The sequence below is a fragment of the Odocoileus virginianus genome, chromosome 20, assembly GCF_023699985.2.
Source record: "Odocoileus virginianus isolate 20LAN1187 ecotype Illinois chromosome 20, Ovbor_1.2, whole genome shotgun sequence".
NCBI lineage: Eukaryota > Metazoa > Chordata > Mammalia > Artiodactyla > Cervidae > Odocoileus > Odocoileus virginianus.
Window position 1 is genome coordinate 6,841,876 of NC_069693.1, and position 25,037 is coordinate 6,866,912.

Genomic DNA, 25,037 nt, shown 5'->3' on the forward strand with positions numbered 1-25,037 from the left:
CATCCTAGAAAACACTTCTGTTGAAGTCACTTCTGGGTGATATTCATAAGAAACAGGAGATGTTGAATTATTAATTTTTACGGTCTACTGCATAGAACAGAGTTAATGTTTTTGGTAAAAAAATTCCTTCACACCTTATCAAATCAGATCCTTTGAGTTAATGTTATAATGGGGAATCCCATCTCCTCCATCTCTTTTTTCCATTGATTTGACAAATATGTTCTGAGTATTAACTATGTGCCAGGGGGTTCCCAGGTGGCTTAGTGGTAAAGAATCTGCTTGCAAGGCAGGAGACACGCATTTGATCCCTGGGTGGGGAAGATCCCCTGGAGGAGGAAATGGCAACTCACTCCAATATTCTTACCTGGAAAATTCCATGGACAGAGGAGCCTGGTGAGCTACCGAGTCCATGGGGTCAGTCAGAGTCAGACACAGCAACTGAGCACGCATGCACGACTCCATGCCACACATGGTGCTAGGCTCTGGGGATATAACAGTGAGTCAGAAATATAAAAAGTGGCATTTCAGGGACGTCCCTGGTGGTCTAGTGGCTAGGACTCTGTACTCCCAATATAGGGGGCCCAGGGTTCAGGGGGGCCTGGTTAGGCAACCAGCACTCTTGCCTCCTCTTGCTGGGGCATGGGGGCCGCTGGGGTAGACCCCATACTCCGAAACTAAGTTCGCATGCCGCAACTAAAGATCCCGTGTGTCATAGGTAAGACCCGGCTGTAGCCAAATAAATTTCTAAAAAAATTAACACACACACACACACACACACAAACTTGCAATCAACTCCCTTTCAGCTAATTTCACTTCGTCCAAAGCAAACTTTCCGTCTCCTGGCTTTTGTTTTAGTAGGACTCCGCCGCCAGGTGGCGCCCGTGCCCCACCGTGAGTGGGCTCTGCTCTGTTCTGACTCAGCCCAAGCCACTAGGATTTCTTTGAAGTCCAGGATACGGTTTTACCTAAGAATAGGATTCCGCGAGCTGAGAACGGCAGGAGGGCGCAGGCGGTCAAAAAGGGATGAGTGGCCATCCTAAGATAGCCACTCCTCCCTTCTTTATTCCACTAAACGCCTCTGTGAGCCAGAGGCCCCTCCCAGAGTTCATACTCGGATGGGGGAGGACAGACAACACGGAGGTCTCCCCACCTAGTCTGGCGCAGGAACCGGGGTTAGAATTTCGCCCGCTCCCAGCGGGGCTGTGTGACCTTGGGCAGCTTGCTTGGCCTCTGTGTGTGTTTCCTCTGCTCTAAAAATGGGACTAATAGCACCCACTTCATAGGGTTGTCGGTGAGCATTAAACGAGTTAATCTTTGTCAAGTACAGAGAAGGGCCATGATGTGTTCCTTAAACTCAGTGTTAAAAATTCTAATTTGGGGACTTCCCTGGTGGTCCACTGGTTAAGAATCCGTGCTTCTACGGGAGGGGGCACAGGTTTGATACCCGATCAGGGAACTAAGATCCCCAATGCTGCACACTGCAGTCAAAAAATAAAGTTACATAAATAAATAGCAATAGGAGCAACAGAAAACCAACACGTTCTGAATCCTGAACTTGACGATGAAAACACTGGTAGCTTTAAAACTCAAAAGACATCACTTAACATTAACCATTTTAACTTCAGTGCTTTAGTTTTCTCATTCATAAAAAAAAGTTACAGCATTTATGAGAGGCGTGGTGGTACATAATAAACAGGATGAGACCCTGATGTTGGGAAAGATTGAAGGCAGAAGGAGAAGAGGATGACAGAGGATGAGATGGTTGGATGGCATCACCAACTCAACGGACATGAGTTTGGGTGGACTCCGGGAGTTGGTGATAGACAGGGAGGCCTGGTGTGCTGCAGTTCATGGGGTCGCAAAGAGTTGGACACGACTGAGCAACTGAACTGAACTGAGCTAGTATATGCAAATACTAGCTCATGGTAAGAAGCACATAAACTTTCACCCTTACTGTATGAAGAAACAAAAAGATCACTGTGGTAAAAGATGGTTAAACATAGACTAGAAAGAAAACTCACCTTTAATAAAGAAAATGCCCAATTTCTTATGCATCTAATAACACCTTTCCAAATACATTAAACAAGAATTGACAAAACTGCAAGACTTTGAGAATCTATGTTTAGAGTAACATTATTTTAATTTTTGAAAATAGTTTTTTAATTTTTGGCTGTGCTGGGTCTTTGTTGCTGTGAGGGCTTCTCCCTATTTGCGGACACGGGCTTCCAGCGATCCAGCTGCAGCGGCGTCCCGTGTTGTGCAGCGTGGGCCCCAGGGCACTGGGGCTTCCGGAGTTGCAGCTCCCGGGCTCCAGAGCACAGGCTCAGTAGTTGGGGTGCACGGGCTCAGTCATTTCATGGCATGTGGGATCCTCCAGGATCAGGGATCAAACCTACATCTCCTGCATTTGCAGGCCAATTCTTAACCACTGAACCACCAGGGAAGCCCCAAATGTTTTATTATGAATTTGCTCAGTGAGTAAAAATGTCATTAGTAAGAGAGTCTAGAACACTCTTAAGAAGCTTGACCATTCAAATACTGACGAGCCCACCCAATACCAAAGAAATGTACAGCATCTTGAATCACAAGAGGAATTACAAAAAATTGGCCACATACTAACTTTATCATTCTAACTCTGAGTTATAAAACCTCCTCCAGAATTGCCCAGCAGTCCAGTGGTAAGACTTTGTGCTTCCACTGCAGGGGGCCTGGAGGGTTTTTTGGCTACAGCATGTGGGATCTGAGCTCCCCAACTAGGCCAGGGATGGAACCCATGCCCCCTGAATTGGAAGTGCAGAGTCTTCCAGCTGGATCGCTGGGGATGTTCCGGGCCAGTTGTTCAATCCCTGATTGGGGAACTAAGATCCTGCAACAGGTGTGGCAAGGCCAAAAACAAAATAAAAATAAATAATAGCTTCTACTTAAAAAAAAACAAACAACAAAACTCCCCTGAAATTCTTCTTAACCAAATTAAGGCTTTGCTTTATGGAATAAATGTAGACATGCAATCTACCGAAGCCATGAAAATCCCCAAATATGCCATTCAAATACGAGAGTGAGAAATTGTGTATTTATATTTGAGGGTCGTGTTACTGGGACCATGACCTTCATTTCAATGATCCTCAAGTTGCATGAGCTAACTCAGGGAATATCATCGCATTTCCAGAGCGAAACAAAGGAAAGAACAGGGTACTTGGTTAAGAGAGAGTTAAGAACATTCTCTCCTTTCCAACAGCCCTCCAGGAATCCAAACCATCTCCCTCCTTACTGGCAATAAGCTCCATTTCACCATCAGATATGAGAAGATCTGAGAAAGGCATTTCTTTTTTTTTTGCTGCATGGCATGTGCGATCTTAGTTCCCTGACGAGGAGCCTTTAAAATGCATTTAAAAACATTCCACAGGGACTTCCCTGGTGGTCCCATGGTTAAGACTCATGCTTCCACTGAAGGGGGCGTGGGTTCGACTCCTGGTCAGGGAACTAAAACCTAACATGCTATATGGCGCTCCCCTGCTCCCCCCACCAAAAAAAATCCAACTGTGCTAACTCTGGAAAAACAAATCTACGTCCCTTCAGTAAAGAAGATGAGAAGAATGTGGTCAGGCAATGACAGAACTGGTCCCATCACAAGACCAAAATGAAAGTCAAGACAAGTATCTCCTATCAGTACCACAAAGATCACATACTCTGACCATAATGCAGTCAAATCAATGGACAGAAATGGCATTACGGAGCACAGCAAACCTGAGTCTAAATTAAACGTAGCTCAAACAGTAATTCACAGGGGTGCAGTGACGCATCAGTGAAATGTTATGAAGCTCCTACAGCTCAAAACTCACGTGGCAGAGCTAAAAGGATCCACAGTGGGATAGTCAGCATTCTTGTGGGATTTTATTAGAAATGGTGGCAAATACAGAATTTTGGTAATGGAAGGAAGAGACATGGATAATGCTAGTGATCAGAACATCTACCCTGTTTCTCTCCTACTATTAGGGGCTTCCCCGGTGGCTCACGGGTAAAGAATCTGCCTGCAACGCAGGAGACGCAGGTTTGACCCCTGGGTTGGGAAGATCCCCTTGAGAAGGAAATGACAACCTATTCCAGTACTCTTGCCTGGATGATTCCATGGACAGAGGAGCCTGGAGGGCTACAGTCCATGGGGGTCGCAGAGTCAGACACGACTGAGCTTAAGACTCATTTGTGCCCTGCATGTGAAGAGAGGGAAATAAAGGCTTTCTCAAATCTATTACTGATGAGAGGTCTCTCTCCAGGGTTTGGTCTCATGTGTAAAGTGAGGGATGAGTATGTAAGGTGTGCCCACATTCCTTAATCCCATATGATGCCTTGGCAGTGTGAGTTTTATTTTTTACTTTTTTGGCCCTGCTACATGGCATGTGGGATCTTAGCTGCCCCACCAGGGATCAAACCTCTGCAGTGGGAGGGTGGTGTCTTACCCACTGGACTGCCAGGGAAGTCCTGCAGTGTGTCTTTACAGGAACTGTACATTTGAAACACTGAGGGCTTCCCCATATTCCCCTTAAAAAAATAAAAGTGTGAAATCTTACATTTCTGTAAGATCTGAGAGTTCAGAGAAGACGTTACCATCTTTGTTCATTCACTGAGCTCCCTGCTATCACGTCCTCCTTCTGCACTCAGTACTTTGAGAAAATGAATGAAGGCTTCTCCCCATTCCTTTCATCCGCAGACCCTCTTCAGGTGGGTTTTAAGACTTGAAGAATTAGTATAGATTTTCCCACATTCCTTACATTTATAGAGTTTCTCTCCAGTGTGAATCCTACTATGTTCCTTAAGCTTTGTGGACTTATTGAAGGTTTTCCCACATTCCTGACATTTATAGGGTTTCTCTCCAGTGTGAATCCTAACATGTTCCTTAAGCTTCGAGGACTTGTTGAAGCTTTTCCCACATTCCGGACATTCAAAGGTCTTCAGGTTGTGATTTCTCATATGTTTATTAAGGTGTAAGATATATTTGAAGGTTTTCCCACAATTCTCACATGCATAGGGCTTCTCTCCCGTGTGAATTTCCATGTGTTTCTTAAGGGACGATTGATACACGAAGGCCTTCCTACAGTCCCTGCACTTATAGCTTTTCACTCCCATCGAAGTTCTCCTGTGCGAATCGGAACTCTGAACAGGGACAAATGTCTTCCCACTTTGATTATTCTCATTATTTGTCTCTGCCTCACAGGGTTGCGTCTGCCCAGCAGGGAGAGAGTTATTTAGGAAGGTGTTTTCACACTGATGAGAATGACGAGGTTTCTCTTTCAGGGGCATCCCTCGTGTCCTAAGGGAGATGTCTCCCCCTAAGGCTTTCCCACGTGGACAGTGTTTGTGGATGCTCACACCCATGTACATTTCAGCCTGCAAATGAAGCAGGTCGTTCTGATGATCCATCCGCGCCTTTGATTTCAGCTCTGTCTGAGTTCTCGCAGGTGAAGTCCATGGCATTTCCTGCCACTTGACTTGGTCATCTTCGTTTTTTGTAAAGATTTTTTGATTACTGTGTAAGAGGAGAATTTGTTTCAAGATGTCTGAGTTACATCTTGGGTTATGTTTTCTTGTGGAATCTCCCTGTGATGGCACAATCTTCTGGCCAGGGTTAGAGATGTCCCTCATTTGGGGATATTCCCAGAATCCAATGGGAGAGGCATCTTTCTCATGGGCAGCTGCAACTTGTTTCAATGTTCGCCCTCTCTGTTTGCCTGGCACCTCTATTCTATGGGACATCCAGTCTTCTCTGAGATCGGAGAGTCGGGAACCGCTGCTCGCCAGGTGTGCTCTGTTCACTTCCTGAAACGTCCTTTTAGCAAGGTTGTTCTGCCGAGGGGTCGAGTCTTTGGTTTGATGTCGAGTCGCCCAGTCTGAAATGAAGCAGTGCAAAAGTCAGGTCTTTGTGGAAAGGAAAAGTGGAGGAGAAAGCAGGTGAATGCCTGTGGATCTCTCTTCAAATGTTCCCTCTGTAAGGAAAATGGGAGAAGGGAGAGAGCAAGAGGAGGCAGGCAGAGAGGCAGAGAGAGATATTGGAATTTGGGATGTATGAGGAGTTTGACTATGGTTAAGATCAGAGGTTCAATACGCACAGCAAGATGCTAAGAAATGGTTCTGGGAACTTTCTGGAAGTTCCAGTGGTCCAGTGGCCAAGACTCAGCGCTCCCAGTGGAGGGGGCCCGGCAATCCCTGGTGAGGGAACTATATCCCACGTGCCGCAGCTTAAGATCTTGCCTGCTGCAACTAAGACCCGGTGCAGCCAGATATGTAAATATGATCCTGTGAGATTGAAAGTACAATCATGAATGCCAAGCGTGAGAGAATAATGCAAACCTATACCAAGATCACAGGTGTGAGGCTCTGTACCAAGGCCACAGATGCAGAGCCCAGCATCAAGGTCACCTCCGGAACTGACTGAGCCCCATAGCAACTGTTGTCATGAGCCCCACTCCCATCCTCACTGGCCAGCTCCCTGACCCCACATTAGGTAAAAATGCCTACCCGGGTACTCACTCTATAGTACCTTAACCAATCACCTAATGCCACCCTTCCAGCAAGAATTTTCTTTGTCTCGAGGCTATCAAAATTGGCTACCAACTCACAAAAAGCATCAACACTCTCTGGTCTGCCAGGAGGTCACCGGCTGTGCTCGCAGTGCCCTCATTATCTCTGTTCTTATAAACTCACTCCTTTCTGAAATACTCCATGTCTGGAAATTCTTTTCCAATCCGAGCTCCAACTGTCAGGACAAACTGGACAAAGAATCTGCTATGGGTTGAATTTGTGATGCCCCCCACTGCAATGGTGGCGCTAGTGGTAAAGAACCCCTTTGCCAATTCGGGAGACTAAAGAGATGAGGGTTCCATCCCTGGGTTGCGGAAGGTGTCCCGAAAAAGGAAATGGCAACCCACTCCCGTATTCTTGCCAGGGAAATCCCATGGACAGAGGAGTCTGGTGGGCTACCGTCCACGGGGTCGCAAAAACTTGGACACGACTTACGGACTAAACAACAACCACCACAAATCCATGTTGAAACCCCAACCCCACAACAGGATGCTCTTTGCAGGTGGGAACCTCATGAGGTAATTAGGTTCAGATGAGCTCATGAGGGTGGGACGGGACCCAAAGATGGGGTTACTGTTCTCAGAAGAAAAGGAGGAGACACCAGGGTTCTCTCCCTCTTTGCCATGTGAGAAGGTGGCCGTCTGCAAGCCAGGAAGAGGGCCCTCCCAGGAGCTGAACCTGCCAGCATCTTGATCTTTGACTTCTCAGCCTCCAGAATGTCTAGCCTCCAGCTGTTGTCTAGGCTACCCGGTGTATGGAATTTCAGCATATCAGCCTGGACTAAGGCAGAGGGGACAGGCCTTCCTCAAGGGGGATAGAAAGGAACATCTGAGAAGATGGATGAAACCCACGACACTCTCTATATACCCGAAGCAGCTCATACATTCATGAGCCTCAGCTTTCCTCTTAGATGAAATGAATTAAAAACAACAACAAAAAAAAACGGAGATGAAATTTACACAGCATAAAATTAACCAAAGTGTACAGCTCTGGCATGCAGTACCATGTTTACAACCATCACCTCCATCTAGTTTCAGGACATTCCCCCTGCCCACCCCCCTGCCCAGGGAAACCTCTTACTTATGAAGAAACCACTCCTGGGACTGCCCTGGTGGTCCAGTGATTAAGAATCCGCCTTGCAATGCAGGAGACGCAGGTTCGATCCCTGGTTGGGGAACTAAGATCCTACATGCTGGGGAGCAACGAAGGCTGGGCGCCACAACTACTGAAGCCCAGATGACAAATAAGAGAGTCTGTGCTCTGCAACCAAAGAACGAAAGATCTGGCATGATGCAATGAAGCTCTTGCGTGCCACAACTAAGACCTCTCACAGCCAAATAAATTTTTTTTTTTTTAAAAAAAGGAAAGCAAAGGATAGACTTCCCATGTCACGGGGGAAACTATGTCTGCCGCCTGGGGGCAGTGGTTGAGTCTCTGGAACATAGGAGGGGCCTGACGCATGTGAGACCCTTCCGTCACCAAGCGCAGGAAGAAGGGACCTCCTTACCCACACAGGCCAGGTGACCACAGGTCTCCAGGATCACATCTCTGTAGAGCTGCCTCTGTGCGGCGTCCAGCAGGGCCCACTCCTCCCAGGTGAAGTTCACAGCCACATCTTCGAAGGTCATCGAGTCCTGAACAACACACCCATTTTGGCTCAGTGGGGTATGGACTGTCATCAAGTTGAATCCTGTCCCCTCCCCGTTGTTATTCAGCCACCCAGGCAAGTCTGACCCTTTGCTCCCCCATGGACTGCAGCATGCCAGGCTGTTCTGTCCTTCACCATCTCCTGGAGTTTGCCCAGGTCCATGTCCATTGCACTGGTGATGCCATCCGGCCATCTCATCATTTGACCCCCCTTCTCCTCCTGCCCTCAATCTTTCCCAGCATCAGGGACTTTTCCAATGAGTCGGTTATTCACATCAGAACTCCTTGGGGAGTACCCATCTTCAGTTCAGGTCAGTTCAGTTGCTCAGTCGTGTCTGACTCTTTGTGACCCCATGAACCACAGCACGCCAGGCCTCCCTGTCCATCACCAACTCCCAGAGTTTACTCAAACTCATGTCCAATGAGTGGGTGATGCAATCCAACCACCTCATCCTCTGTCATCCCCTTCTCCTCCTGCCTTCAATCTTTCCCAGAATCAGGGTCTTTTCAAATGAGTCAGCTCTTCACATCAGGTGGCCAAAGTACTGGAGTTTCAGTTTCAGCATCAGTCCCTGCCCTAAGGTATATTAAAATCCACCCCCACCCCACCCCACCCCCAGACTTGTGAAACTGACCAGATTTGGAAAGAGGACTTTTGAAGGTGGAAATGAGTTAAGGTGAGGTCACACAAGAGTAGGATGAGTGCTAATCCACTGACTGGTTGTCTTCACAAGAAGGAGAAATCTGAACACAGATGCACAAGGGGAAGATACACGTCATCCGTGTACAGATGTACACGGATGTACAGACTGGAGTGATGTGTCTACAGGCCAAGGAGAGGTCATTGCAAGCTGTCTCTAGATTTGGGTGGTGGAGGTGGTTGAGTCGCTCAGTAGTGTCTGACTCTTTTGTGACCCCACTGTAGCCCACCAGGCTCCTCTGTCCATGGGATTTCCCAGGCAAGAATACTGGAGTGGGTTGCCATTTCCTCCTCCAGGGGATTTTCTTGACACAGGGATCAAACCCATGTCTCCTGGATTGGCAAGTGGGTTCTTCACCACTGAGCCACCTGGGAAGCCCATCTATAAATTTGCCCCCCTCTAATATGAAGGCACATTAGGCCCAATTTACCAAAATTTTATATGCAGACATCCCGTGATCTGGCATTTGCATTCATGAGATTATACTCCAAAAATACCCTGGCCAAAACCCCAAATGACATATGCACATAATTATTTAAATAGAAGGTTATTTATAACAGCAAAAGAATGGACTATTACGTAGCCATAAAAAGAAAAGAAAAGTTGCCATTTGCAACAACATGGATGGACTTGGAGGGTATTATGCTACGTGAAATTAGTCAGTCAGAGAAAAACATATACCATTTATCACTTATATGTGAAATCTAAAAAAAAAAAAAAAAAAAAAAAAAATCAGGGCTTCCCTGGTAGCTGAACTATGGATGGAGGTTTGTAACATTGTATAGGAGGCTGTGATCAAAAGCATTCCCAAGAAAAAGAAATGCAAAAAGGCAAAATGGTTGTCGGAGGAGGCCTTACAAATAGCTGAGCAAAAAAGAGAAGCAAAAGGCAAAGGAGAAAAGGAAAGATATTATCAATCTGAATGCAGAGTTCCAGAGAAGAGCAAGGAGAGATAAGAAAGCCTTACTCAGTGATCAATGCAAAGAAACAGAGGAAAACAGTAGAATGGGAAAGACTAGAGATCTCTTCAAGAAAATAAGAGATACCAAAGGAACATTTCATGCAAAGATGGGCACAATAAAGGACAGAAATGGTATGGACCTAACAGAAGCAGAAGATATTAAGAGGTGGCAAGAATACACAGAAGAACTATACAGAAAAGATCTTATATACAAAAGATCTTACTATACAAAAATGACCCAGATAATCACAATGGTGTGATCACTCAGAGCCAGACATCCTGGAATGTGAAGTCAAGTGGGCCTTAGGAAGCATTACTATAAATAAAGCTAGTGGAGGTGATGGAATTCCAGTTGAGCTATTTCAAATCCTAAAAGATGATACTGTGAAAGTGTTGCACTCAATATGTCAGCAAATTTGGAAAACTCAACAGTGGCCAAACGACTGGAAAAGGTCAGTTTTCATTCCAATCCCAAAGAAAGGCAATGCCAAAGACTGTTCAAACTACCACACAATTGCACTCATCTCACACGCTAGCAAAGTAATGCTCAAAATTCTTCAAGCAAGGCTTCAACAGTACAGTGAACTGAGAACTTCCAGATGTTCAAGCTGGATTTAGAAAAGGCAGAGAAACCAGAGATAAAATTTCCAACATCCATTGGATCACCAAAAAGCAAAAGAATTTGAGAAAAACATCTACTTCTGAATTATTGACTACATCAATGCCTCGAGCTGTGTGGATCACAACAAATTGTGGAAAATTCTTCGAGAGATGGGACTACAGACCACCTGACCTGCCTCCTGAGAAATCTGTATGCAGGTCACGAAGCAACCGTTAGAACCGGACATGGAACAAGAACAATGGACTGGTACTAAATTAGGAAAGGCGTACGACATGGCTGTATATTGTCACTCTGCTTATTTAACTTATATGCAGAGTACATCATGAGAAATGCTGGGCTGGACTGAAGCACACGCTGGAATCAAGATTGCTGGGAGAAATATCAATAACCTCAGATATGCAGATGACACCACCTTTATGGCAGAAAGTGAAGAGGAACTAAAAAGCCTCTCGATGAAGGTGAAAAAGGAGAGTGAAAAAGTTGGCTTAAAACTCAACATTCAAAAAACTAAGGTCATGGCATCTGGTCCCATCACTTCATGGAGAATAGATGGGGAAACAATGGAAACAGTGACAGATGCACATTGAAAAGCAGAGACATTACTTTGCCAACAAAGGTCCATCTAGCCAAAGCTATGGTCTTTCCAGTAGTCATGTATGGATGTGAGAGTTGGACTATAAAGAAAGCTGAGTGCCAAAGAACTGATGCCTTTGAGCTGTAGTGTTGGAGAAGACTCTTGAGAGTCCCTTGGACTGCAAGGAGATCCAACCAGTCCATCCTAAAGGAAATCAGTCCTGAATATTCATTGGAAGGACTGATGCTAAAGCTGAAGCTCCAATACTTTGGCCACCTGATGTGAAGAACTGACTCATTGGAAAAGACCATGATGCTGGGAAAGATTGAAGGCAGGAGGAGAAGGAGAAGACAGAGGATGAGATGGTTGGATAGCATCATCGACTCAATGGATGTGAGTTTGAGTAAACTGCGGGAGTTGGTGATGGACAGGGAGGCCTGGCGTGCTGCAGTCCATGGGGTTGCAAAGAGTTGGACACGACTGAGGGACTGAACTGAACTGGTAGGTCGGCAGTAAATGATCCGCCTGCCAATGCAAGAGATACGGGTTCAATCTCTGGGATGGGAAGATCCCACATGCCCACGGAACAACAAAGCCCCAGGACCATAACAATTAAGCCTGTGCTCTAGAGCCAGGAAAGCGCGACTACTGAAGCCCGTGTGCCCTAGAGCCCGTGCTCTGCAAGGAGAAGCCACCACAATGAGCAGCCTGCTCCCTGCAACTAGAGAGAAGCCCGCATAGCAACGAAGACCCAGCACAGCCAATAATAATAATAATAATAAAACAAACCAATGAATATAAGAAGAAAGAAACAGACTCACAGATACAGACCAAACTAGTGGTTACCATTGTGGAAAGGGAATGGGGAGGAACAAGATAAGGGTAGAGGATTAAGAGATACCAGCTACCATGCATAAAATGAGCTTCCCTGGTGGCTCAGAGGTTAAAGTCTCTGCCTGCAATGCAGGAGACCAGGGTTCGATTCCTGGGTCGGGAAGATCCCCTGGAGAAGGAAATGGTAACCCACTCCAGTATTCTTGCCTGGAGAATTCCATGGACAGAGAAGCCTGGTGGGCTACAGTCCATGGGGTTGCAAAGAGTCGGACACAACTGAGCGACTTCACTTACTTACTTACACATAAAATAAAGAAGCTATAAGAATATTATTGTATAGCACAAGGAATACTGCGAATATTTTATAACAACTATAAATGGAGTATGATTTATACAGTTTTGAAAAGGCATACTGTACATCAGAAGCTAACACTGTAAACCAACTATATCTCAATAGGAAAAAAAAAACAAACGGTTGCAATTTGATATCTGACATCATATCAATAAGAAAGTAAATTCCATTCTTGCCTGGGGGAATCTAAGTCAAGTGGAGAAAGAAGCAGGGTCAATTTGCAACTCAAGAGATTTGGGACAGAATGTTCCACATCTGTATCTTGACCTTTTTGTTTCTAAGGAAACAGTCAAACCTGACAATAATAGCCTCTTTGCACATTTCCCAGCCTGAGCTTTTCTAAGCAGGACTTCACTTACATTACCTTGAACCCCACTCTTTCCTCAAGCCTATCACTGACCACCCCTCTTCCTTTACTTGGCAGGTTCCTCCATCTCCCTCCTAGAAATAAACAGATACAAACGGCTCTAGCTTTCTCCCTGGTGACCTCAGCCATGTTAGTTTGGGAAAATGGCAGGGGGGTGGGGTGGGTGTGGGTGTGGGAAGAACAAAAAAGAATGCATAATTCTGGGTCCATTCACGTAAACAGGTAGAAGAAGAACATCCACATGGGACTTCCCTGGTGGTCTAGTGGCTAAGACTCCAGACTCCCAATGCAGGTGCCCGAGTTCCATCCCTGGTCAGGGAACTAGATCCCACATGCTGCAACTAACGATCCCAGGGGTGGCAACTAACACCTGGCACAGCCAAATCAATAAACATAAAAAAAGAAAAACATCGACAAAAGGCAGATGAAACACAGCCCTTCCGGTATCCGGAGCTTCCGGGAACCCAAAGACACTGGAAAACATCAATGACAAGCATGTAACTTGTTCGGACCCCTGGGTTTGATCCTGACACCTCCCTGTCACTTTCCCTTCAACTTGGCCTTTTATAACCACCCTTTAGGATGGCGTACCAGACCACCTGACCTGCTTCCTGAGAAATCTGTATGCAGGGCAAGAAGCAACACTTAGAACTGGACATGGAACAATAGCTGATTCCAAATAGGAAAAGGAGTACGTCAAGGCTGTATATTGTCACCCTGCTTATTTAACTTATATGCAGAGTACATCATGAGAAACGCCAGGCTGGGTGAAGCACAAGCTGGAATTAAGATTGCCGGGAGAAATATCAACGACCTTAGATATGCAGATGACACCACACTTATGGCAGAATGTGAAGAACTAAAGAGCCTCTTGATGAAAGTGAAAGAGGAGAGTGAAAAAGTTGGCTTAAAGCTCAACATTCAGAAAACTAAGATCATGGCATCTGGTCCCATCACTTCATGTCAAATAGATGGGGAAACAGTGGAAACAGTGACAGACTTCTATTTTTGGGGCTCCCGAATCACTGCAGATGGTGACTGCAGCCATGAAATTAAAACACACTTGCTCCTTGGAAGAAAAGTTATGACCAACCTAGACAGCATATTAAAAAGCAGAGACGTTACTTTGCCAACAAAGGTCTGTCTAGTCAAGAATATGGTTTTTCCAGTAGTCATGTATGGATGTGAGAGTTGGACCATAAAGAAAGCTGAGCACCGAAGAATTGATGCTTTTGACCTGTGGTGTTGGAGAAGACTCTTGAGAGTCCCTTGGACTGCAAGGAGATCCAACCAGTCCATCCTAAAGGAAATCAGTCCTGAATATTCAGTGGAAGAACTAATGCTGAAGCTGAAACTCCAAAACTTTGGCCACTTGATGGGAAGAAATGACTCATCTGAAAAGACCTTGATGCAGGGAAAGATTGAAGGAGGGAGGAGAAGGAGAAGACAGAGGATGAGATAGTTGGATGGCATCACTGACTCAATGGACATGAGTCTGAGTAACTCCGGGAGTTGGTGATGGACAGGGAGGCCTGGCATGCTGCAGCCCATGGTGTCCCACAGAGTCAGACAGGACTGAGGGACTGAACTGAATTGAAATGAAGGATGGTCACAGCACCCAGGCAAAAAAGAATGTGCCAATCTGATCCAGCTCAAACCCTGAAGCCTTGTCTCCAGGAGCAGTGAACCCAGTGGGCATCCTCTCAGTCTGACTGTCCCTAGAATTTTGCGGCTCACCCTCAGCACAACAGACACCCCACCCCCCCCACCCCCGCCCCCGACACATTTGTGGATTCAAATAACACAGAGCGGGCAAACACAGTGGGCGCCGGGGGACCGACAGAGGCGTCCTGCAAGGTTGCAGGCCAGGGATGGGAGACCCCTTCTCTCTGGGGCAACGTGAAGGGCGCACTTAGGGATCCTCGTGGCTTCCCCTTTCCTCCCGAGCCGGAAAGAGCCCGGCTTTTTGCAGGCAGCTGCTCCCAACTCCTCGGAAGGCGACCCGGCCCCGCCCTGGGCGTGGATCCTTGTCCCAACCCGGGAAAATTACCATTTCCCCCGACAACCGGCTCCTAGACGGGTCTAAGACTGCTGGTGGCAAGCGTTCATTCCAGTCCCAGAGGTTTGCAGGGTGGCAGGCGGAAGGAATGGAACTGTAAAAAAAAAAAAGAATACTGACATTAATAAATAAAAAAAAATTAACTAGCCCCTCCTTTCCCCCCGCAGGAAGGATCAAGACCAAGTTCTTATCCTGCCCGGGCATTTCGTACCTGCTTCCTGATCCCCACGCCTCACCGTGGACGGTGTCGGGGGAAGGAGGTAGAAGCAAGCCGGAAGGGAATCCCCAGATCTGCACCCTTGCAGCTCCGGGGGAATCCTCCCAGGAACTGACCCCACCCTCAGCAGATTTGCATTTCCGGTAGAACCTTCCCGCCAGACCCTGGAGGCAGCCGGACCTGCTGCGGTCCATCCGGTCCCCAGCCTCTGGCTCTGCCTGTCCCCGCCCCCTCCCAACCTACCCCGTCCCCCGGCCCGCCAGGAAGTTCCCGGGCTTGGAAGCCAGCGGCGCCGCTCTGTGCCCCCCGGAGAGGACAAACACTTCCCTAGGAAAGGGAGGGTTTTAAAAATCTGTGCTTGATGGAGGGACTTCCCTGGCGATCCAGTGGCTAAGACTCCCCGCTTCCACTGCAGGCATCGCGAGTTCGATCCCTGGTCGGGGAGCTGAGATATCACACCACCAAGTGGCCAAAATAAATAAAAATTTTAAAAAGGATCAAACAAATCAGTGCTGTAAAAGGGCCAAACCAAACGGAGGGCCCTCAGTCTCCCTCTTGAGCCCCGTTTCCTCCCCCTCTCCATCTTTTTAGGACCTACTTCCCTGTTGGCTGATGGTTATCTATGACTGGAAATCCACTTGCTTATGACAAGGCGAATTTTCTTTTTTTTTGGTTTTGTTTTGTTTTGGCCACACCTCAAGGCTTGCAGTATCTTAGTTCCCTGACCAGGATTGAATCCATGTCCCCTACATTGGAAGCTTGAAGTCCTAACTACTAAACCACCAGGGAAACCCCAAGATGAAGTTGTCTTTACAAGTGATGGAAGAAATGTTGACATCATGAGGTATTGTTATAGCCAAACGCCCTGGGAAGCAAAACTCACTCAGAAGGGCAGTGCGGATAGTGGAGTGCAGTTTATGACGCCGACGAGTCCCAGGCAGAGTTTCCTCCTTAGCCAGGGACCCCGACCGATCTTTGTGACAACCTTTTATACCCGAAGTGTACATGCCCAAGCCCACATCCCCAAATTTCCCGAATCTGCTCTGGAAAATGTTAGGAAGAGATACAAACAGGTTACAGTCATGATTCATATTCTAAAGGTCATCTAGTCATGCAGATGTGGGCATTATTAGAACTACAAAAAAACGATTGATTACATAGAAGATTATTGCATTCTTTTTGGCTCTGGGGAGTCTAGGTAAGAGGTCAGCCTGGTCTGGTGTTTATCCGTTGGGGAGGCTTCCTCGGCTGTTGGTATGTTATCTCCATGGTTACCAGATTTGTAGACCAAAGTTTGCTGAGTGCCAGATGGAGTTTCCTTCCTTTTAAAATAGAGTCAGTTTAGTCAGGGCGACCTGCTCCTTTCCTTCTTCATTCCCCTCTCTTGATGCTCTCAACTTCCAGTGTGAGCATCATTCATAGGGATGTACTGTACCTTGGGCCTTCTGGCATATATTTAGGTGAATGAATTCAATCTCAGTGAAACAAAGTTGACAATATGTTGGAGAATGCAAGGTCCACATAACAAAATCAACTGAGCCACTATAACAATGGCCAATATAGTTTTCCACTAATCGCCCTTTATCCACGACAAAATAGAAGTCCTAAAAGGAATATTATCATTAGACATAGCTTTTACCTGGTTTTTCATGTCCTCTAGAGCGGCTGATACATCCAGATAAATCAGGAATATATACACAACATTCAACTTTTTCACAGGTCCCTCCTTGAGCGGCCGTTTAAGTATTTCTAAAGCCATCTGATTTTGAATTATTGCCTTTCTCATTTGTATTTGTTCTTCATTTAAAGCTTGGATCGCCTTTGCATTGTCCAGGAGGGCTGGTTTCATGAAGTTAATTAGAGCTTCTACTTTAATCATAATATCTCAGGAATCTGTTTCTCAAGGGGGAACGGCACCCTTTCTTGGACAAACTTAGTTCCCTGGTTTATTATCTCACCTAACTGTTCCATTTGCTGTGAAATCCCATCTCCTCTTACCTGTTGGCAAATCTGCCAACACCTGTCTTACTATGGGAGGGAGTTTCCCATAGACAATTTCATAAGAAGAATAACCATGGCAACGTGGGTTCACTCTTCATTTGAGCAAGGCCACTGGAAGTAAGTCCATCCATGAACAGTCAGTCTCTATGATACATTTTGAATGTGTTTCTTTTAGGGTTCAGTTAGTTCTTGCCACCATTCTGGAACTCTGGGACCAATATGTTGTATGTAATTTCTATTTGACATTTAGAGCTTTACATACCTGTTGAATTAAATGGGCTACAAAAGCAGGGCCGTTGTCTGATCCTATTCTGGATGGGAACCCAAATCTGGGGATTATTTCTCGAATCAGACAGTGAGCCATTTCATTTGCTTTTTCAGATGGGTGGGGGAAGGCCTCCACCCATCCTGAGAAGGTACATACCATGACCAGTAAATAAGGATAGTGTTGGTAGGGTTTCATCTCAGTCAAGCCCACTTCTAAATGTTCAAAGGGCAGAGTGCCCTTTAACTGTATTCCTGGAGTTTTCTGTTTATGTCCGGGGGCAGCACTGACCTGTGAGCAAGCAGAACTGTTCTGGGATTCCATTTTACACAGGGAAGAAAGCTGTGGTATTAAGAAATATTTCCAAATTAATTTTTCCATTTTGTCACACCCCACGTGGGTAGTCTGCTGTACCTGAGACATTGATGCAGGGGCCAATGCCTTGGGAACTAGCAACCTGCCATCCGGCAGTTCCCACCAACACTTTTCATTCTTGGTGGCCCTTTCTGTTTCAGCCAGCTGGTCTTGGGCCGGGCGAGTTGTGGGAGAGGGAGAGTTGAAGTTAACTTGGGCACTCTCAGGAGTATGAAAGTCTTAACAATCCCGCCCCCAGCGCCTCCAAATCCCTCAGCCACTTGTTTTGCGGCTCTGTCTGCCAGCCAGTTTCCCCACACCTGCGGGCTCTCCTCTTTTTGGTGACCCCGGCAATGTATCACTGCTATTTTTTCAGGTTCCCATAGAGCACCTAGTAGGGTCGATTTCTTCCTTGTTTTTAATGTCTTTTCCGTTAGCTGCCAAGAGCCGGCTCTCCTTGTATAGGACCCCAGGCATGTGCATAGTAGCAATAGTGTACCTGGAGGGAGTGTAAATGTCTTACCTTTTGACAACCGGAGGGCCTGAATTGGAGCCCATAACTCTGCCCGTTGAGCAGAACAGTGGGATGGCAGAGAGCCAGCCTCGACGATGGTCTTCTCTGTGACTACCGCGTACCCCGACAGCCACTGTCCTTGTTTCACCAGGCTGGGGCCATCGGCGTGCGGGACCCAGTCTGAGTGCGGGATTGGCTGGTCTCTCAGGTCAGGTCTGCTAGGATGAACTTCTTCCAGGATTGCTTCACAATTATGTGAAGGTCCACCTTTTCCCACAGGAAGGGGTGTAGCCTGACAGGGCTCAGTAGTAACATGGGGTTTCTCTCATAAAAGTCCCTGGTATTGGGTAATCCGGGACCTTGATAACCATTTGTGGGGATCCCCTCGTAGGAGAGCGCTGACCTCATGGGGGACTTTTACAGTTAAGTTTTGGCCCAAAGTCAGCTTGGTCGCTTCTTGGACCAGTAACGTCAGAGCAATCGCCCGTAAGCACCCAGGCCAGCTGGTAGCAATGCTGTCCAGCCGTGCTGAGAGACAGGCCACCGGTCTGTTCCATGTCCCTACAGTCTGGATTAATACCGCCATAGCCACCTCGTCCTTTTCAGTTACACAAAGAGTGAATGCTTAGTAAGGTCTGGCAGACCCAACGTGGGTGCCAATTTTAATTTTTCAAAGACCTGTTATTGCCTCTCAGTCCAATTTAGTGAATCCCCTTCTGGCCCTGTTAGGGGTTCATATAAGGGCTGGGCCATCTGAAAGTATTCTGGGGTCCAAATTCTACAGAACCCAGTGGCTTCCAAAAATTCTCGGACCTGTCCTCAGGTTTTTGGTTGTGGGATTCTCAAGATTACTTCTTTCCTAGACCGGTCCAACAGTCTTGTGCCCTTTCTCAGGACAAACCCCAAATATCTTACCTCCTCATTGCAGATCTGTGCCTTTTTCCTCGAGACGCGGGAGCCTGCTTCCATCAACGGCTCTAGCAAAGCCTTAGTTCCTTCCCAACAGTCTTCTTCATTCTCAGCAGCCAACAGCAAGTCGTCACATACTGTAGCAGCCAGCATTTAAACCGTTCTGGCAGGAATGAGTTCAGGTCGGAAGCCAAGGCTTCCCGAAAACGGTTGGGGAATTGTTAAATCCTTGTGGAGGTGAGTCCAAGTGAGCTGCTGTTTAGCGCCCCCTGCTGGATCCTCCCATTCAAAAGCAAAAATGGGTTGAGATACTGGAGCAAAGTGGATACAAAAAGGATGCGTCCTTCAGATCTAGGCAAGTATATATCTTAGCACACGGTGGGAGGAGGCTGAGCAAGGTGTAGGGGTTAGGAACTGTGGGGTGTAGAGTTACGGCTGCTTGGTTGACCAGTCTGAGCTCCTGCACAGGCCTGTAGTCCGGTCCCCCTTCCTTCTTAACTGGCTGGATCGGTGTGTTCCAGGCTGACTGGCATTCAGTCAGGATGCCCCCCTGTCGTAGCCTATTTATATGTGGCAAGATGCCAACTCGGGCCTCCAGCAGTAGCTGGTACTGGTGTTTTCTGACTGGTACGGGGCCAGGTTTGAGTCCTATTATCACCAGAGCTTGATGTTTGGTGAGTCCAGGGGTGGGGGAAAGTTATCTTCCCCCCAAACCTCAGGGAATTGTTGGATCAGCTCTCTCTCTCAATTGTTTAACCCATCCGGCTTCCCTTCCGAAGGGTCATGCAACCTCCATTCATCTTGAGGGGTTACCGAGAGGTAGAGTAAATAGGTGGTCGAGCTCTAGGTGGGTCTTTCTTGGGAGGAAAAGGTCACTTGTGCCCCCAATTTAGACAAGTCTCTCCCCAACAGGGGTACTGGGCATTCAGGAATATACAAGAATTCATGAGTCACTTGATGTCCCCCATCTCGCATTTCTGGGGTAGTCGGAATGGTCTGATCAGCTTTTCCCCTGTTATTCCTTCTATAGCAGTGGCCTTCTCTGAGAGGGATGCCACTGGCTTGGTCACCGCTGACATTTCTGTTCCAGTATCCACCATAAAGTCAATAATTTGGTCCCCCACTTTTAGTTTTACTGTGGGCTCTCGGGGACCTTGTGTCTTTGAGTCCTGGTACCCCTTTTCAGTCTCTAGTCCAGCCAACCCTGTAACAGCTGATGCCAGCTGTTTTCCCCCCGCTATTCTGGGGGCATTCATTTTGCCAATGGCCAAAGCCCTATCATTGGGTGCATTGATTTGGTTGCAGGGTGGTCCTGGGCTTCCTTGTAAGAGGCTTGAGGGGAGACCGACCCCGATTTAGAGGGGGTGGAAGTTTTGGGGAAGGCCTAGGGAGGGGCCTTCCCGCGATCCTCTGATCTGTTCTCTTGTTATCTTCCTTCTGTTTTTTTCTCAGCCTCCTTTTTTGGCCTCCATGTCTCTGTTTCTGAACACCTTACCAGCAATCTCAATTATTTGTGAGCTGGTCATGGCTAATACTCCGTCTACCTTTTGGAGCTTGCGTCTGATATCAGGGTAGGAGGAAGATACAAAGGCTGCATTTATCACAATTTGAGACCCAGCTGCCTCTGGATCTATTGGTGTATAAAGTCTATAGGTCTCGCATAGTCTTTCGGAAAGCTCAGGAGGTGTTTCAGTTTCCTTTTGGACCACTTTGGTAGGTTTTGCCATATTCATAGGCTTGTGGGGCTCCCCTCTTGAGACCTTGTAAAATAGACACCCGATATCTCTCAAGGTGGGCCCTTCCTTCCTCTGTGTTATACTCCCATTTGGGCCTTTCATCAGGGGTGGCTAGTTCTGCCCACCGCTGTGAGCTCACGGTACCCTTGGGGGCCATTTCTCGTAGCCATTTCCTAGCCTCAGTATGGACCCCATGTCTTTCTTCAGTGCTGAAGAGGGAGATTAACAGCTGGATTATGTTGTCCCACCTAAGACGGTAGGTTCAAAAAATAATCTCCGTCAGCCTGATCATGCCTTGTGGCTCCTCCGAGTACGGTGGAGTGTGTTTTTGCCAATTTAGTATGTCCATAAAGGGAAATGGTTGGTAATAGTAGGCTACATGAGGCCTGAACCGGGGGCTGTTGCAGCTCTCTGAGGGACATTGGCAGTGGGGTCCTTTCCCCGGCTCCTTGGTGGAGCGCAGCCTCCGTCTAATTCCTGTGTCTCCTTCCCGGGTACAATTTAGGGGGTTTGGCTGGGGCTGAATCCTGTGGACTTTGACCTACTTGTTCCTACTGCCGGGATCGGAGCCTGCTGCGGCGGCTCTAAGACCTGGGACAGCGGGCAGGCTGAGGAGCAGCGGCTGCTGGATCGGGCGTTCAGATGGCCCTCAGTCCCGGTGGAGCATTAGGTAGCAGGCGTGTCATCCAGTATGGAGGGGAAGGAGGCAGATCGTCCCTGTCCGAATCCTGTAGAATGTCCTTTTTGTCATCGGTCAATTATTGTGCCTTGAATATTTTTCCTTTCCGTTTCTGAATATAGAATCTGGCCCAAGGGGGAGGATCTTAAGCCTGCCATAACCATGAAGCAATATAGGGATATTGATCCGGGTGTCCTGGCTCTCCTGGGACCACTGCATAGATTGCTTTTACTATATTTAAGTCCATGGGGCCCTCTGGTGGCCATCCAACTTGCATAGAGGGCCATTCAACCTCACAGAGTACGCGGAGCCGGTTAGGCGTCATCCTCACCCCATAATCTCCTCCAAATCCCTTCTTAAAATTCTTAATTGTGCATTCCACTACAGTTGCCTTAGATTCACTTCCTCCCATTTTGCTTACCTCCTGGGATCTTCTTTCTTCCCTTTTCATTCTATTTCCACTCAATGAAACATTTAATTTGCCATTCTGCCTCCTTTTTAATTAGGGTGAGAAGAGTCTTACCTGCCAGATCCCAGAGGGAGAAGGGGAATCGGCGTGTCTTCACCTGTTGGCCAGCACGGCCGAACCAGAACACCACGTGGCCCAAGACTGTTTCTCCTCTGATTTTGAAAGTCGGTTCTGCCTTGGTGGGCTTGATCGGGTATGGATGAAAATATAGATGGATTAAATATCCCATGTCCCAGGCCATCTCTGGAAAGGCCAATTCGTATTCACTTGTGTATCCCCCTCCTAGCCTGACAACCCTGAGGGGATCAAGAATTCCACAGCAGATGGGACACCTCCTCGGGGAGGGCAGAATATAAGCACAAAAGACCAAGTTTCTTCCTCCCAAAGCCCTCTCGCGATCGCCTGGTAATAATTTACCCCAAGACGGCATGGACACCACCTCCTTTGTGACATTCACGGTCAGTGTGTGTCCCCTATTCCCTCCCAGGGGATTGATCAGAAAGGTGGGAACCTCCTTCCCTGAGCGCTCATTTCCCCTGCTGCTGCCCACTACCCACTAATGTGAAAAATCTGCATTGAGAAATGGAATTTTTCCAGAAGGGCAAGGCACCTTCCCCCCTCTAGAAGATCCAAGTTGCAAAGCCTCGGAGTAGCCCCAAACAGGACTTGCCTCCTCACAGTGAGGAGCTTCCCAGCCAAGGCACCAAACGTTATAGCCAAACGCCCCCGGAAGCAAAACTCACTCAGAAGGACAGTGTGGATAGTGGAGTGCAGTTTATTACACCGGCGGGTCCCAGACAGAGTTTCCTCCTTAGCCAAGGACCCTGGCTGATCTTTGTGACAACCTTTTATACCTGAAGTGTACATGCCCAAGTCCACATCCCCAAATTTCTCAAGTCTGCTCTGGAAAATGTTAGAAAGAGATACAAACAGTCATGACTCATATTCTAAAGGTCATCTAGTCATGCAGTATAGCCCGCATCAATGGTCATTACTAAAACTACAGAAAGTGATTGATTACATAGAGGGTTATTGCATTCTTTTTGGCTCTGGGGTGTCTAGGTATGAGGTCAGCCTGGTCTGGTGTTTATCCGCTGGGGAGGCTTGCTGGGCGTTGGTATGTTATCTCCATGTTTACCAGATAAGTAGTCCAAAGTTCGCTGAGGGTGCAAGATAGAGTTTCCTTCCCTTTAAAATAGAGTCAGTTTAATCAAGGCAACCTGCTCCTTTCCTTCTTCAGTATGGGGAAGTCATTTTGGCTTCTTGATAGGGTCTCCCTGGGGGCTCCTGGTTGAAATGGCTCAAGATGCTGACCTCGCAAACAAAGAATAAAATCACAGTGACCCTTGACTGACCAAATTGCCCAAATAACATTCTGTTTTCCCGCTGGTGCCTACCTGCTCAAGGCAATGAGACTGCTGGATTCCAGACCTCTGGCTATGTGACCACAGGACTCACCTACAGGCTAAAAATTAACCATCCTTTCAGAGAATCTTTCACTGGGAGGGTATAAGAAGGACCCCGTCAGAAAAGGAGGACGCTGGTTCTCCTTAAGGGCCAGTCACCCTCTCATTCCCCTCTAATGAAGTGAAATGAAGTCGCTCAGCCGTGTCTGACTCTTTGCGACCCCATGGACTGTAGCCCACAAGGCTCCTCTGTCCATAGAATTTTCCAGGCAAGAGTCCTGGAGTGGGTTGCCATTTCCTTCTCCAGGGGATCTTCTTGACCCAGGGATCGAACCCAGGTCTCCTGCATTGCAGGCAGATGCTTTACCCTCTGAGCCACTAGGAAAGCCTTTCCTCTAATAAATATCCCTTTTCTTGCCTGACTGCCCGATGGGCTCTGTTTCCCTCTGCACTCGCCTTGAATTCCGGTGTGGAAACCCGGGAGGGAAGATCCACTTCAACTGGGCGGTCCCCTCCCTTGGACCTCGCGGAGAAACTGAGATGAGCCCTGGAATGGGACTCTCCACGTGCCTTGCTGGACTGACATCCACACGCCCACACCCGCCCACGTTTCATCCATCAGTTCCAAGGATGAGTGAAATCCCATCCTCTCGGCGGGAGGATCTCCACGGTCCTCGGCCCCTGGGCCTTGTGCCCCGTTTGACTTTGAGATAGAGGAAGCCCATTTTCAAGACGACTATTACATTACTCTTTGAGAAAGTCCTGAGAACAGGGAACGCCTCTCCTCTCGGACCTTTCTCCTCGCTTTCCCTCGCTCTTGTATACCCTTCCTGTTCCGCCACAATGGGAAATTCTGTCTCAGTCCTCAAAGTCTCCTCGTCTAGGATGCCTTCTCCGAAACCTAAAAGCCTTGGGCTCCAGGGGGAGATAAGACCAAAAAGACTTACTCTTCTAGCACCGTCTGGCTGCAATGCAGACTTAATAATAGGTCCCAATGGCCAGAAAACGGAACTCCCGATTATAATACTCTACCGGACTTCCATAATTTCTGCCGCTGCAAGGGCAAGTGGTTAGAAATCCCTCCTGTCCAGGCTTTCTTCGCTCGTCACTCTTGACCCTCCCGCTGTGAATCCTGTTCTGCTTCTCAAATACTCTCAGCCCACTCTGGGCCATGTCCTCGAATACAAGGTCTCTCGATCCCTGTTCAGACATTTCTTCTTCCTTCGACCCTTCCGACCACAGCCCGCTCCCTGGCGCTCCCAATCCCCTCGCAGCCGCTCCAGATTCAGTTTCACAGCCTCCAACCTAACGCCACCCCCCCCCCCACCCTTCTCAAGCACGGGCTCCCAGCCCCCCTCCCCTGCAAAGTGCCGAGGCAAGCTCAGAGACCTCAGCCCCACCCTTGAGCCCCCAGGGTCCCAAGGTTCTACCCCGACCTCCCTAGATTCTCCTCAACTTTGAAATAAAAGCTTCGCAGCAGGACCCCGCTCATTCCCCCTCTCCACTCCTTCCTTAACGGGACGCGGCTGGAGCAGAAGGCTTCACGTCCCATTCCTCACCGATCTATCTCAAATCGAAAAGCTGCTTGGCTCCTTCTCTTCAGACCCAGATAATTATCTAAAAGAATTCAAGTATCTTACACAGTCTTACGACTTAACCTGGCATGATATTTACATCATCCTTTCCTCCACTCTTCTTCCAGAAGGAACGAGTTCCTCAAGCCTATTCCGGGCGCATGCTGATGAGATACATGGGCCAGAGGACACTAAGGCCATAGGGACCACGACTGTCCTCTCT

The 25,037-nt window shown here is 47.7% G+C and overlaps 1 protein-coding gene across 2 annotated transcripts; it reads right to left on the reverse strand.

Annotated features, from left to right (window-relative positions):
* Positions 1–2,119: 2,119 nt before the first annotated feature.
* ZNF114 (zinc finger protein 114) lies at positions 2,120–22,834 on the reverse strand. Of its 2 annotated transcripts, none has more exons than XM_070450605.1 (4): positions 21,889–22,834; positions 14,682–14,784; positions 8,081–8,207; positions 2,120–5,882 (listed from the first exon to the last, which is right to left on the reverse strand). In XM_070450605.1, the coding sequence occupies exons 2-4, from the start codon at positions 14,682–14,684 to the stop codon at positions 4,696–4,698; spliced, it is 1,317 nt and encodes a 438-aa protein (XP_070306706.1). In that variant the 5' UTR covers positions 14,685–14,784; positions 21,889–22,834; the 3' UTR covers positions 2,120–4,695. The 2 variants fall into 2 exon arrangements, with proteins under 2 accessions (XP_070306706.1, XP_070306705.1); XM_070450604.1 differs by lacking the exon at positions 21,889–22,834 and adding an exon at positions 18,051–19,490.
* Positions 22,835–25,037: the final 2,203 nt, after the last annotated feature.